General features: G+C 45.7%; 2 protein-coding genes across 4 annotated transcripts in view; both read left to right on the top strand.

The window, feature by feature from the left end:
* The window catches only part of LOC123770716 (TRIO and F-actin-binding protein), an 86600-nt gene that overhangs the window by 22869 nt on the left and 47675 nt on the right, over positions 1–16056 (top strand). The window lies entirely within an intron of this gene.
* Positions 11004–14445, top strand: LOC123770867 (uncharacterized protein DDB_G0290685-like). Its single transcript, XM_069306085.1, has 4 exons — positions 11004–11092; positions 12024–12407; positions 12444–12839; positions 12876–14445. The coding sequence occupies exons 1-4, from the start codon at positions 11004–11006 to the stop codon at positions 14443–14445; spliced, it is 2439 nt and encodes an 812-aa protein (XP_069162186.1).

Raw genomic sequence — 16056 nt, 5'->3', positions numbered from 1 at the left:
CTGTTTGACTCGATCTGTCTAGCGCGAGTAGGCTAACTGCAGTTTTGTTTTTTATTTGCATGTTTGATTTCCTAATAATGTTTTCCAATTTTTGCTCTTTATGTTTTGGACTGTGCTTGCCAGCATCTCCTCTCTGTCCTGTACATGCCCTATGTTCAGTAGCCCATTAGCTCACTGAATGCATATTTCCTTATGGATTTCCTTCCCCTCGTTCGTATTCCTGTTTCCATCTTCGACCTCTCCTTCTGCTTCTCTTAGAACAGTTTGCATACCTCTTAGTATCTTATGTCACAATTATATCTCCAGAGTGTGTGAGTTCCATATGTGTGTGTGTGTGTGTGTGTGTGTGTGTGTGTGTGTGTGTGTGTGTATACTCACCTAATTGTGTCTACAGGATCGAGCACTGACTCTTGGATCCCGCCTTTCGAGCATCGGTTGTTTACAGCAATGACTATGATCCTATTTCCCTATCATACCTAGTGTTATCCTGTGTGTGTGTGTGTGTGTGTGTGTGTGTGTGTGTGTTAGGGTCAACCTGGGAGGTTATAGATACAGTGAAACATAGTGTCGTAACTGTGGGAGATTCCAGTCCACTCGTCAACATTACGTCACGTGTTGAGAGACTATCACGAGGTACTCTGACTCACTCAACCACTCAGGGGACATCTTGAAACAACCAGTAATACCGAAACACAATACTCCCAGAACTCCAGTCTAAAAATTCAGACTGGTGGCGCCAGAATATACACAGCCCCGCGCCTGTGCCTGGGGCCAGATTCACGAAGCCGTTACGCAAGCACTTACGAACCTGTACATCTTTTCTCAATCTTTGGCGGCTTTGTTTACAATTATTAAACCGTTAATGAGCTCCGAAGCACCAGGAGGCTGTTTATGACAATAACAACAGTTGATTGTGATGTTTTCATGCTTGTAAACTGTTTGATAAATATATCCAAAGCCGTCAAAGATTGAGGAAACATGACCACGTTCGTAAGTACTTGCGTAACTGCTTCGTGAATCTGGCCCCAGGTAAGTCTACTATGGGCTCACCATAGCCCGTGCTACTTGGAATAGTAGCCCGGGGGGCTAGTTAATCCACCGCTCGGCCCTCCTATACAAATTACAAACCACTGTAGTATACAAAGACTCACAACTATCCCATCCTCTAGCCCACGTTATAAGTCAAATACTGACTTACGTAGCTTGAATACATCAGTATTGACTTACACGTTATGAACCAGACGACCCTTTGTTTTGTCTTCCTCACAAATGATTGTCTTCGAATTCAATTTCTCAACGCTTCCCGCCTGTATTGAAGAATACAAAACATTGCCAACACAACCATAATGCCTAACCAAACCTTCCCTAGGCCTAACTATATACAGAACTGCAATACTTAAAAACAGGAATATACATTAATTACAATTCCGTTCTTCATAAAACAGTAACGAAAAAGTTTATCCTGGGATATGCTAACACTACTTAGATTACGTCTAATTTATCCTGGGATATATATATATATATATATATATATATATATATATATATATATATATATATATATATATATATATATATATATATATATATATATATATATATATATCCCAGGATAAATTAATATTTATCCCAGGATAAATATTGCTTAGGTTGTCATGGAAAAATATTTCTAAATTCTAAGGTGTACTTCAAAAATTCTTGAGCATCTAAATTTAGGTGAGAAATTATATTTTACTCTAGAAGACAATGTACAATTTTTTTTTTAAATATCTTAGAATTAAATTTACAACGATGTATCTTTAAATATCTTAGGGTGAACTGATATATATCTTAGGCTTTATGATATCTTAGGGTGAAATGAAGTGTATGATATCTTAAACTCAACGAGGTATGATATTTTAAACTCAACGAGGCATGATATATTAAATTCAATGAGGTGTGATATCTTTAGCTGAAGTAGGTGTGATATCTTACACTGAACTAGATATGGTGCCATAGGATGAAGTGAAGCACTATATTATATCCTAAGATGAACTGGATAACGATATCCTGCTATGAGGTGTGGTAGGATAATTAACGATAACGATATCCAACGAGATCAAACAAGATATGATATCGTACAAACCGGAATATTACACAATATCAGGTTGAACCGTAGAACATAAATATCTCACAAAGTATATATGTATGATATCTTGGAGTAAGATATCATATCTCTGGAGCTTCCTGTGACACTCTATCCCCCCTACGGGACATGAACACCCTCCCCCTCCCCCCCCAGGAGTAGTCAGCGGTGGGTGAGATAGAGGGTTGAAGAATACTAAGAATACTGGTTCGAATCCTCCTTTTGGTTCCTACTGAGATTCTCGCGGATACAAACGGGTTAATGTGAATGTGTGTGTGTGTGTGTGTGTGTGTGTGTACTCACCTAGTTGTACTCACCTAGTTGTGTTTGCGGGGGTTGAGCTCTGGCTCTTTGGTCCCGCCTCTCAACCGTCAATCAACAGGTGTACAGATTCATGAGCCTATCGGGCTCTGTCATATCTACACTAACAGTGTAGTGTGTGTGTGTGTGTGTGTGTGTGTGTGTGTGTGTGTGTGTGTGTGTGTGTGTGTGTGTGTGTGTGTGTGTGTGTGTGTGTGTGTGTGTGTGTGTGTGTGTGTGTGTGGTGTGTATGTGTGGGGGAGAGAGAGAGAGAGAGAGAGAGAGAGAGAGAGAGAGAGAGAGAGAGAGAGAGAGAGAGAGAGAGAGAGAGAGAGAGAGAGAGAGAGAGAGAGAGAGAGAGAGAGAGACAGACAGACAGACAGAGAGAGAGACAGAGAGACAGAGAGACAAAGACAGACAAAGACAGACAGAGACAGACAGAGAGGGAGAGAGAGAGAGAGAGAGAGAGAGAGAGAGAGAGAGAGAGAGAGAGAGAGAGAGAGAGAGAGAGAGAGAGAGAGAGAGGGTCAAGTTAATATTACGAGTGCATGTACTAAGAAAGTCACATGGCTCTCAGGGGCGCCGCCCTTGGGGCAGGACAGGAGACGGGAACTTTCCCGGGGAAACGTTTAGGGGGATTTTACTCTAAACTGGGGAGCTGACGAAGCCCCCCTCCACCCCCACCACACCCTGCACTACACTAATAGGACAACCCGTTCTCGCACTTTCTTACAGTCAATATTGACTTATTAAATAAGTGCATATGTGACATACTAATTTATTGTGAATATTTTTGTTTACCTTGAAAAGCTTCATAGAAAACACCGACCTTACCTAACCTTCTTAGTATGTTAAGATAAGCATCTTATTGCTTCGTAATTACAATTATTACTTAACCTATACCTATAATAGGTTAAGTAATAATTGTAATTACGAAGCAATAAGATGCTTATCTTAACATACTACGAAGGTTAGGTAAGGTCGGTGTTTTCTACAAAGCTTTTCAAAGTAAACTAAAATATTCACAATAAATTAGTATGTCACATATTCACGTATTTAATAAGTCAATATTGACTATACGAAAGTGCGAGAACGGGTTGTATAGGATCAGGTATCAGTACACCAGCTGATTGATGGTTGAGAGGCGGGACCAAAGAGCCGACGTTCAACCCCCCCCCCCCCCAGCACAATTAGGTGAATACGTTCTACCACACCCGTCACCACACCTACCACCATATCATCTACCAACACAACCACCACACCCACCACCGTCAGATTGAGAGATGAAGATTGAGCCACACAAGAGGAGGCATGGGCATGAATAGCCCGTAACTCACCATCCAACACAGAGTTGCAACATGTATCTTGCGTCAAACACAGGGTTACAACATGTATCTCGCGTCAAACACAGGGTTACAATATGTGTCTTGCGTCAAACACAGAGTTACAACATGTGTCTTGCGTCAAACACAGGGTTACAACATGTATCTTGCGTCAAACACAGGGTTACAACATGTGTCTTGCGTCAAACACAGGGTTACAACATGTGTCTTGCGTCAAACACAGGGTTACAACATGTATCTTGCGTCAAACACAGGGTTGCAACATGTATCTCGCGTCCAACACAGAGTTACAACATGTATCTTGCGTCAAACACAGGGTTACAACATGTGTCTTGCGTCAAACACATGGTTACAACATGTATCTTGCGTCAAACACAGGGTTACAACATGTATCTTGCGTCAAACACAGGGTTGCAACATATGTCTTGCTTCAAACACAGGGTTGCAACATGTATCTTGCGTCCAACACAGGTTTGCAACATGTATCTCACGTCCAAAACAGGGTTGCAACATGTATCTCACGTCCAACACAGTGTTGCAACATGTATCTCGCATCAAACACAGGTTTGCAACATGTATCTCACGTCCAAAACAGGGTTGCAACATGTATCTCGCGTCAAACAAAGGTTTGCAACATGTATCTCGCGTCCAACACAGGTTTGCAACATGTATCTCCCGTCCAACACAGGGCTGCAACATGTATCTCGCGTCCAACACAGGGTTGCAACATGTATCTCGCGTCCAACACAGGGTTGCAACATGTATCTCCCGTCCAACACAGGGTTGCAACATGTATCTCCCGTCCAACACAGGGTTGCAACATGTATCTCGCGTCCAACACAGGGTTGCAACATGTATCTCGCGTCCAACACAGGGTTGCAACATGTATCTCCCGTCCAACACAGGGTTGCAACATGTATCTCCCGTCCAACACAGGGTTGCAACATGTATCTTGCGTCCAACACAGGGTTACAACATGTGTCTCGCTTCAAACAGAGGGTTACAACATGTGTCTTGCGTCAAACACAGGGTTGCAACATGTATCTCCCGTCCAACACAGGGTTGCAACATGTATCTCCCGTCCAACACAGGGTTGCAACATGTATCTCGCGTCCAACACAGGGTTGCAACATGTATCTCGCGTCCAACACAGGGTTGCAACATGTATCTCCCGTCCAACACAGGGTTGCAACATGTATCTCCCGTCCAACACAGGGTTGCAACATGTATCTTGCGTCCAACACAGGGTTACAACATGTGTCTCGCTTCAAACAGAGGGTTACAACATGTGTCTTGCGTCAAACACAGGGTTGCAACATGTATCTCCCGTCCAACACAGGTTTGCAACATGTATCTCCCGTCCAACACAGGGTTGCAACATGTATCTCCCGTCCAACACAGGGTTGCAACATGTATCTCGCGTCCAACACAGGGTTGCAACATGTATCTCCCGTCCAACACAGGGTTGCAACATGTATCTCCCGTCCAACACAGGGTTGCAACATGTATCTCCCGTCAAGCATAAGATCGCAACGTGTATAACAGCACGAAGACCTTCCAAGAAGCAGCTTAGCCTGGCGTATGTGACGCTCCGTCACGTAACGCAACATCCGCCGCTACTCTTACCAGACATGATGCAAAATCTTGAGGGGGTTAAATTCACAGGAGTTACAGGAATGTTATTGTGACTGATGTAATGTTTACAGTCAGATGAACTGGCGCTTACGGCTCTCCACGCTGGGGGGGGGGGGTGGCGGGGGGGGGGGGGTCTACCATGATGACAGCTCTTGGTCAAGCCTACCATGATGACAGCTCTTGGTCAGGTCTACCATGAAGACAGCTCTTGGTCAAGCCTACCATGAAGACAACTCTTGGTCAGGCCTACCATGATGACAGCTCTTGGTCAAGCCTACCATCAAGACAGCTCTTGGTCAAGCCTACCATGAAGACAGCTCTTGGTCAGGTCTACCATGAAGACAGCTCTTGGTCAAGCCTACCATGATGACAGCTCTTGGTCAAGCTTACCATGATGACAGCTCTTGGTCAAGCTTACCATGATGACAGCTCTTGGTCAAACCTACCATGAAGACAGCTCTTATCAGGCCTACCATGCAGACAGCTCTTGATCAGGCCTACCATGAAGACAGCTCTTGATCAAGCCTACCATGAAGACAGCAAGTCTGCAACCAAGAGTTGTTGATAGTTCAAGACTCGTGTGAGAGCTGAGAGCCACTCTCAAGCTATCATAAGAACGACCAAAGGTTAGAAGTTCACACACAGCACTCCTTGGAATATTTAATAATAATAATAATAATAATAATAATAATAATAATAATAATAATAATTATAATAATAATAATAATAATAATACCCAGTGATACAGATAAGACATTGAGCACCATCACTGCCGTCCACAGCTCCGAGTAATTTCCGTGAGAGAGCTGAGGCACGAGTCACTCTTCCAGAGGGTCGATGTTACGCCCAGGAAATGAAGAAACACCTAACAAAGCCCGCACGCGCTTGGATCTGCCCTGGGCCACCTGAGTCACAGGTCAGACTCAGGAGGACAGTGTCAGGGTAGCGGGAAACATGACCAGTGGGACTCTACCTTTGTTAGTGGCTCTTGTAACCTTTGTCACCATTGTTTTTTTTGGGGGGTTTTAGTTTTGGTCGACAAAGAGGGGAGTTTATTGGGTAGTGTCACTCGTCTTGTAAGTGAGGATATGCCGCTATAGCAGCATGTACAAGAGTCTTGCAATAGGACGAAAATCCGCTGGGTTGTTCATCCTGTCACTTGTACCCAGATGAAGCTGTTTTTGTTTAGTCATTTATTATGCACCCTATACTCCTCCCGTGAGCGGTACTGAACCCTATATCCCTCCTGTGAGCGGTAGAGGACCCCATATCCCTCCTGTAAACGGTGGTGGACCCTATACCCCTCCTGTAAACGGTAGTGGACCCATACCCCTCCCGTGAGCGGTAGTGGACCCCATACCCCTCCTGTGAGCGGTAGTGGACCCCCATACCCATCCCCTTGACGGTAGTGGACCCCATACCCCTCCCGTGGACCCCATACCCATCCCCTCGACGGTAGTGGACCCCATACCCATCCCCTGGACGGTAGTTGACCCCATACCCCCTCCCGAGAACGATACTAGACCTCATACCCATCCAGTGGTCGCTGGCGGTAAGGTTTTCAGAGGCACACACAATGGGTTCAATAAGTGAACCTCACAGTTCATTGAGCTAGGCAATTACCAATCTTGTGAAGTTATTAAATTGTTTAATATGCACATATTTATACATGCACACACACACATATACATACATATATACACTGGGACTTACTGTCAGCATCTGAGGAATATATTGCTATTCTGTAATGACTTGTAAGTTATAAACAATATAAGGAATTGATGGTGGTAGCTAGGGGGGTGATGTTAGTGATGGTGGTAGCTAGGGGGGTGATGTTAGTGATGGTGGTATATGTTCCCAGTGGTTGTCGCTGATGTAATACTAGTAGTAGGATAGAGATTGTGGTGGTGCCTCATATTGAGAAGATAGAAATAACCCTTTACACATTAACCACATAACCAAAAAGAATATGTAGATAATAATAATAATAATAATAATAATAATAATAATAATAATAATAATAATAATAATAATAATTTTTATTTAGGTAAGGTACATACATAAAGAGATTTTACAAAGTTTGTTGACTTTATAGATAGAGCTAGTACATACAATGCCTAAAGCCACTATTACGCAAAGCGTTTCGGGCAGATATACATATAATTATCAGAATCGAACTGACACTAGAGCAAAAGCGAGAATAAGAGAGCGATGAGCGGAGCCAAGAGATAAACAACTCTTCCGCCGCTCAACACAGAGACAGTCTTTGTTTACCTGGCCGTCTTGGCGCCTCTGCGTCACCTCGAAACGTTGGGCATAAGAATGTGCCTACCTGGCGACCACGTCACTCTTACGTCACAAACGCGTCACTTACACGCCACAACTACGTCATCAAAAATGTCATTCTCGGCCAACAGGTCCCTACTACGTCGCAATACTCCGCCCACGTCACAAATACGTCATGAATGCGTCACGAATAGATTTGCTTCCATGTTGCGATCGCTTAATATTTCAGGAACACGTAATTAACAGGTCACCGAGATGGTATTAAGAGCTCATTAATACCTTAATAACAGTGATGTGTTACTTACTCATCATGAGTCGTGTGTTACTCATCATGAATGCATTAGTGATATCTGAATAACATATCAATTATACACAGAGAGAGAGAAATCACACTAACGCCACCGCATCAATGAGAAAATCCGTAGGGGCGGTGATGAGGGTTCGAACCTGAGTAGTGGATGTTCCCACGCACACGCTTCAAGCCACTAGACCACGACATGTTATTTTCTCATGCCAATTATATATCGATACTGTATCAACAAATACAGTGACGATGTATTTAACAATACACCAACACCGCTTCACATGAGTAGGAACTAAAACAAGGAACCCACACAAGGGGTGGACCCCCCCCCCCCCCCACAGGTCAAGGGGGTCCACACTAGGGGTGGAATGAGGAGGGACACCCAAGTGTTTAGACAAGTACTAGGGGGTCCACACAAGGTGTAGGTCGTGTAGAAGGTCCTTAAGGGATCTAGTTCCTGACCATTCGATCATGACCCCCAGTTCCTGCTCTGAGGAATGAGTAAACAGTCACTTGCAGCCACCTGCAACAGGTAACAGTTGTTGAACCTGATCCTGGCTCATCCTATAATTATACATCCGTATAATCCGGGCAATTATAGCGTCACACATTCCGGTGAACGTTTTGTGCTGCCCATATATATGCGTCAGATCTGCAGGGATCGGAATTTTTTTACCCACTGCTGGTTTAAACCTTTGAGTATGTGATTTCTCTCCTTTCAGGCCTCTGTGTTTGAATCAAAATAGATTTGACAACAGAGACAAAGGGGGGTTATCTAGACGCAGATTTAGCAGATAGAAAGGCATCATCATGTTATCATCATGATGTTATGTCATCATGATGAGCTATATTTGCGTGAGGTGATATCAAAGAGCGTCTGAATCCTTTGTTCTGTGCAGCGGGGCGTGTCCCCCGGGAGGGCCCTGGTCCCCAGGAGGGCCCTGGCCCCCAGAAGGGCCCCGGCATGGCCCCCGTCAGGGGCGGTAATTACGCTCTCCTCTCCCGTTGTAACCACGCCATTCTTCATGTCTCTGAAGGACAAATGTCATGACAAAAAAATCCTGCGAGAATATTTATCTTCTGACGTGAACCCATATTATGACTCGTAGGAGTGTTAGTAGCAATAGTTTCAGCAGCGATAGTAGTAGTTGTGGTAGAAGTAGAAGTGCAATAGTAGCAGTAGTAGAAGTAGTAATAATTACAGTAGCCATTAAACCTGTTCCCGAACCCCTTGTTTATGGGTAATAATTACCAGTACGAGCAAAACACCTAACCTAACCTGTCTTAGGCTTATATACACACAAAATTATAATATACATCTATATTAATTAATTTCAAGCAAATGCGTTAACATTTATAAAGCGTCTTTCGAGTCGGCCACAGCTTGGGCGAACATAACCTGAGGAGGGAGTTATCAGAAGAAAGCACCAAGCCATTACGACTATATAGTACTAGAAAAGGGGGGGGGGTCAGGATAAGGATTTGGGGTGGGACGGGGGGAAGAAATGGTGCACAACCATTTGTGGACGGTCGGGGATTGAACACCGACCTGTATGAAGCGAGACCGTCGCTCTATCGTCCAGCCCAAGAGTTTGGGTGATTAAATTGAAACAAAAATTCACAACAGAACCCAAACACAGAGGTTTTATGCCCAAAATCTTAACATATAACAACTATGTATCAATATAGCAGAAAATTTGCATACAATTTATATACAAATCTTACTCTAAAGTTCTTTCTGTTATATTGGTGACTTATTTGTTTTTAGTTTCCACCCATACCGCCTAGTTCCGCTGTTCCTCATATTGAACATTCATTGTCGTCTTTGTCGGTTCCACTTAGAACCTTGTATGTTTATATCATGTCCCCACAATACCTCTAATGTGGAGAGGTTCATCTCCTTCAGTATTTCCATTTAGTTCAGTACCTTAGCTCAGGAACAAGTCGTTTTGCATATATCTATACTTTTTTTACATTTTGATGTGTTTTTCAAGTGCAGGATTGCAAGTTCCATGCAGAATTGCTTATTCAAAGTGTTTCACGTTGTTGGCTGTTTGTTTACGGAAAACTTAGTGTATTACAAACAATTTAAGGAGTGGATTTTAAGAAAAGTACTTATCAATTCCATCTTTAAAGAGTATACACACCGAAGTATATCGTTTGGTAAGATGACTCAGTAGTTAGAACCTCAGACTGCTGCTTTTGTGGTCCGCGGTTTGATGCTACGATGATCCAAGTGAATGAAATGTTATTATCCATGATATTATGCATGACTTAGACGTGTGTCACCTGACACCTACAAGCCTCAGTGACACCCGAGGGAAGGCCTAAAGTTCCAGTTGGAGAGCAGATTGGTGTCTCTGGTGTCTTCATTATAGTGGGTGCTGGTGGCTCAGTAGGTAGAGCAACACACTGGTGCTTTTGTGGTCTCCAGTTCGAGGTTCCGATGGTCCAAGTGAATGAAATTTGGTAAGTTGTTCTCTATGTGTGTAGTATTAAGCTTCGTTTGCCTTTACTTTTAAAGCCTATTTCTATTGGTATTAAGCAAATATAAAATTCAATTTTTTTAATGACCAAGATACTTTAGGCTTCATCAAGGGTCTCCCCCAAGGATGCAACCCCCACAACAGATGCGTAACTCCACCTGGGTTTACTGCTGGGTGAACAGGTGCATCAGATAAAAGGAAACGTGCCAAATCATTTCTATTCCGTCCCGGGATCGTACCCAGTACCCTCAGTTTTGAGTCGAGAACGTAGCCACTGCACCAACGAGACCCAAAACATTTATAAAAGAAATCAAGATGGTAGGTCGAGCACAGGTGACGGCGGTGTGGCTCCTGGCGGCGGTGTGGCTCCTGGCGGCGGTGTGGCTCCTGGCGGCGGTGTGGCTCCTGGCGGCGGTGTTGCTCCTGGCGCTGGTGTGGCTCCTGCAGGAAAGCGTATAACCGGGCGCCGGCTAGCGCCAGTGAGTACCGCCCGCGCTAAGTGTGGTTCCGGAAACGGAAAGCAGATGCGTGATGCGTACGACGACGACGCGGGTGACACAGCCGGCACTTCCCGCCACCCGGCCGCCACCCCATCGCCCACGCCTTCCCCAGAGTCGGTCGGCCGGGGTGAGGACGGACGGAGGGAATTATCAGGAATTATCAAAATGTTGTTGTGGTTTTAGATTTAGCTATTCAGAACGAAATGTCCATGTAGCACGGGCTATGGTAAGCCCGTAATGGGAAAGTGCCAAGAAATTACGACTATATTACACTTGGAAGGGGTCAGGATAAGGATTTGGGATGGGACGGTGGGGAAGGTATAGTCCCCAACCACTTGGATGGTCGGGGATTGAACGCCGACCTGCATGAAGCGAGACCGTCGCTCTACCGTCCAGCCCAAGTGGTTGGTGGTGTGGAGTCTGTTGCACGGATCCGGGCCAGTCACCTCACCACCAGACCTCTTTATTACAGGACGTTTATCTCTTGATGAGGCACGGGAGACATCTCCCGTCACGTAGGGTGCAGTCGCACCTCCACAGATCTCCAGTATCATTTATTGATACTGGTGATGGCTCAAAAGGGCCACCACTTACGGGCTATTCATGCCCGTGCCACCTTTTGGGTGGCTTCATCTTCATCTTAACACATTCACAAAGGAGACATCTCCCGTCATGCAGGGTGCATTCGCACCTCCACAGATCTCCAGTATCAGCTCTCGATATTGGTAATGGCTCAAAAGGGCCACCACTTACGGGCTATTCATACCCGTGCCACCTTTTGGATGGCTTAATCTTCATCAATCAATCAATCTTGATGAGGGATGATTACGGGCTCGCCATAGCCCATGCTACATTGACATTTAAGTTCCGAGTAGCTGAATCTAAAACAACAACAACTGTTGATGATGATGATGAGACAAGAGCTACAGCACCGCTCCTGTGCCAAATAAGTCCACTACGGGATCGCCATAGCCCGTGCTACTTGGAACTTTTGGTTCCCAGTAGCTGAATCTAAAACAACAACAACAACTCTTGATGGCAAAGGTCATATGAGGAACAACATGGCAGGGAGGAACAACATGGCAACGAAGAACAACATGGCAGGGAGGAACAACATGGCAGGGAGGAACAACATGGCACCGAAGAACAACATGGCAGGGAGGAACAACATGGCAGGGAGGAACAACATGGCAGCGAAGAACAACATGGCAGGGAGGAACAACATGGCAGGGAGGAACAACATGGCACCGAAGAACAACATGGCAGGGAGGAACAACATGGCAGGGAGGAACAACATGGCAGCGAGGAACAACATGGCAACGAAGAACAACATGGCAGGGAGGAACAACATGGCAGGGAGGAACAACATGGCAGCGAAGAACAACATGGCAACGAAGAACAACATGGCAACGAAGAACAACATGGCAGGTAGGAACAACATGGCAGCGAAGAACAACATGGCAGGGAGGAACAACATGGCAGGGAGGAACAACATGGCAGCGAGGAACAACATGGCAGCGAGGAACAACATGGCAACGAAGAACAACATGGCAGGGAGGAACAACATGGCAGGGAGGAACAACATGGCAGGGAGGAACAACATGGCAGCGAGGAACAACATGGCAACGAAGAACAACATGGCAGGGAGGAACAACATGGCAGGGAGGAACAACATGGCAACGAGGAACAACATGGCAAGGAGGAACAACATGGCAGCGAAGAACAACATGGCAACGAAGAACAACATGGCAGGGAGGAACAACATGGCAGGGAGGAACAACATGGCAGGGAGGAACAACATGGCAGCGAAGAACAACATGGCAACGAAGAACAACATGGCAACGAAGAACAACATGGCAGGTAGGAACAACATGGCAGCGAAGAACAACATGGCAGGGAGGAACAACATGGCAACGAAGAACAACATGGCAAGGAGGAACAACATGGCAAGGAGGAACAACATGGCAGCGAAGAACAACATGGCAACGAAGAACAACATGGCAGGGAGGAACAACATGGCAGCGAAGAACAACATGGCAACGAAGAACAACATGGCAGGGAGGAACAACATGGCAGGGAGGAACAACATGGCAGCGAAGAACAACATGGCAGGGAGGAACAACATGGCAGGGAGGAACAACATGGCACCGAAGAACAACATGGCAGGGAGGAACAACATGGCAGGGAGGAACAACATGGCAACGAAGAACAACATGGCAACGAAGAACAACATGGCAAGGAGGAACAACATGGCAACGAAGAACAACATGGCAACGAAGAACAACATGGCAAGGAGGAACAACATGGCAGCGAGGAACAACATGGCAACGAAGAACAACATGGCAGGGAGGAACAACATGGCAGGGAGGAACAACATGGCAACGAGGAACAACATGGCAAGGAGGAACAACATGGCAGCGAAGAACAACATGGCAGGGAGGAACAACATGGCAGGGAGGAACAACATGGCAGGGAGGAACAACATGGCAGGGAGGAACAACATGGCAGGGAGGAACAACATGGCAGGGAGGAACAACATGGCAGGGAGGAACAACATGGCAGCGAGGAACAACATGGCAGCGAAGAACAACATGGCAGGGAGGAACAACATGGCAGCGAAGAACAACATGGCAGGGAGGAACAACATGGCAGCGAAGAACAACATGGCAGGGAGGAACAACATGGCAGCGAGGAACAACATGGCAGCGAAGAACAACATGGCAGGGAGGAACAACATGGCAGCGAAGAACAACATGGCAGGGAGGAACAACATGGCAGGGAGGAACAACATGGCAGCGAAGAACAACATGGCAGGGAGGAACAACATGGCAACGAGGAACAACATGGCAAGGAGGAACAACATGGCAAGGAGGAACAACATGGCAGCGAAGAACAACATGGCAGGGAGGAACAACATGGCAGCGAGGAACAACATGGCAGCGAAGAACAACATGGCAGGGAGGAACAACATGGCAACGAGGAACAACATGGCAGGGAGGAACAACATGGCAAGGAGGAACAACATGGCAGCGAAGAACAACATGGCAACGAGGAACAACATGGCAGGGAGGAACAACATGGCAAGGAGGAACAACATGGCAGGGAGGAACAACATGGCAGGGAGGAACAACATGGCAGCGAGGAACAACATGGCAGCGAAGAACAACATGGCAGGGAGGAACAACATGGCAGCGAAGAACAACATGGCAGGGAGGAACAACATGGTAGGGAGGAACAACATGGCAGCGAAGAACAACATGGCAAGGAGGAACAACATGGCAAGGAGGAACAACATGGCAACGAAGAACAACATGGCAAGGAGGAACAACATGGCAAGGAGGAACAACATGGCAACGAAGAACAACATGGCAAGGAGGAACAACATGGCAAGGAGGAACAACATGGCAACGAAGAACAACATGGCAAGGAGGAACAACATGGCAACGAAGAACAACATGGCAGGTAGGAACAACATGGCAGCGAAGAACAACATGGCAAGGAGGAACAACATGGCAACGAAGAACAACATGGCAGGTAGGAACAACATGGCAGCGAAGAACAACATGGCAAGGAGGAACAACATGGCAACGAAGAACAACATGGCAGGGAGAAACAACGAGGGACAACATAGGCTCAGGGGAAATATTTTGAACAACAGCATAGGAATAAGGGACACAGAGGGGCGTGTCGTACTGGTACACTGAGGAGTGAAGTAAACCAGACGTGAACGTGTCTTCCTCTACACCTGCGTGACGTGGCTCTAAGCCAGCATCCTCTTATTATGCCGCAATAAGAAAGAACGAGACTCATATATCTCTCCCATTCTTGTCGTCACGACTGGCTAAGTCTCCAAGACGGACCAAAAAAACTCCTTACTTCCAGTTCATCCGTGTGTTGGGTAACTTGTCCTCAGCCATGATATTCTGACTCGTTACCTGTAAGTAATTCCGTAGGACGTGTGTGTGTGTGTGTGTACTCACCTAATTGTGCTTGCGGGGGTTGAGCTTTGGCTCTTTGGTCCCGCCTCTCAACTGTCAATCAACTGGTGTACAGATTCCTGAGCCTATTGGGCTCTATCATATCTACATTTGAAACTGTGTATGGAGTCAGCCTCCACCACATCACTTCCTAAGCCCATCACTTTGTGTGTGTGTGTGTGTGTGTGTGTGTGTGTGTGTGTGTGTGTGTGTGTGTGTGTGTGTGTGTGTGTAGACCTTCTTCAATCTTCTCCTTCTGGCAACGACTGACAGAAGTCTTAGATCCCAACCATGGTCACTTACCACAACACTACCATCCAGTACCATCAAGGACACCACAGTTCATACTCCTCACAAGATTAAGCAAATCTATGGACTTTCTAAGACCTACCGTAACTCATGATCAGCTCTACCGCCAGTTTTTTGGACCCAAAAGCCTCTTATCAGGACTTATTCTACCATTAATGATAATTATGATGATGCTACTATCAATACTACCACTACCACCACTACTACTACCACTACCACTACTACTACTCCCACGACCACCTCTACTACCCCCAGTATTATATAACAAAGGATTTAATATCTTCATATTACCTTATCTCCGACTTGTATTCATCAACTATCAAACTTCTGGTGTAACGTGTTAAATCCCTCAATATATTAACCATAAAGTACGTCTCTAGACGTACTTTACAGTACGTCTCTTGACGTACATTACAGTACATCTCTTATGTATGTACGAGATAAGTAGCGTTAAACGGACGTTTAACGGACGCTGGTGAAGCCAGTTGATGACGTCACATCACGACCAATGAGTGGAGGCGTTCACGATAAGGTCAGAAGGATGACCAATAAGCGAAGGTGTGTTTGCTGCTGCAATGATGCAAGATATCTATGACGTTACCTGGAGGGAGGAAGTTATCAGAGGAAAGCACCAAGCCATTACGACTATATAGCACTGAGAAGGGGTCAGGATAAGGATACGAGATTGGCATGGGGAGGAAAGGAATGGTGCCCAACCACTTGGACGGTCGGGGATTGAACGCCGACCTGCATGAAGCGAGAACGTCGACAAATTTACATTCTGTGACACA

The sequence above is a fragment of the Procambarus clarkii genome, chromosome 56 (genome assembly GCF_040958095.1).
Source record: "Procambarus clarkii isolate CNS0578487 chromosome 56, FALCON_Pclarkii_2.0, whole genome shotgun sequence".
Classification (NCBI taxonomy): domain Eukaryota; kingdom Metazoa; phylum Arthropoda; class Malacostraca; order Decapoda; family Cambaridae; genus Procambarus; species Procambarus clarkii.
Note: the sequence above shows the minus strand (reverse complement) of the source record. Positions and strands in the feature narration are given on the sequence as shown.

What these genes read in the sequence shown, in the direction of transcription:
- LOC123770867 (XM_069306085.1), top strand. Translation starts at nt 11,004, where the DNA reads ATGCGTGATGCGTACGACGACGACGCGGGTGACACAGCCGGCACTTCC. An exon ending in TCGCCCACGCCTTCCCCAGA is followed by an intron (nt 11,093 to 12,023) that starts GTCGGTCGGCCG and finishes TTGATGGCAAAG; the next exon opens with GTCATATGAGGAACAACATG. An exon ending in AACGAAGAACAACATGGCAG is followed by an intron (nt 12,408 to 12,443) that starts GTAGGAACAACA and finishes ACAACATGGCAG; the next exon opens with GGAGGAACAACATGGCAGGG.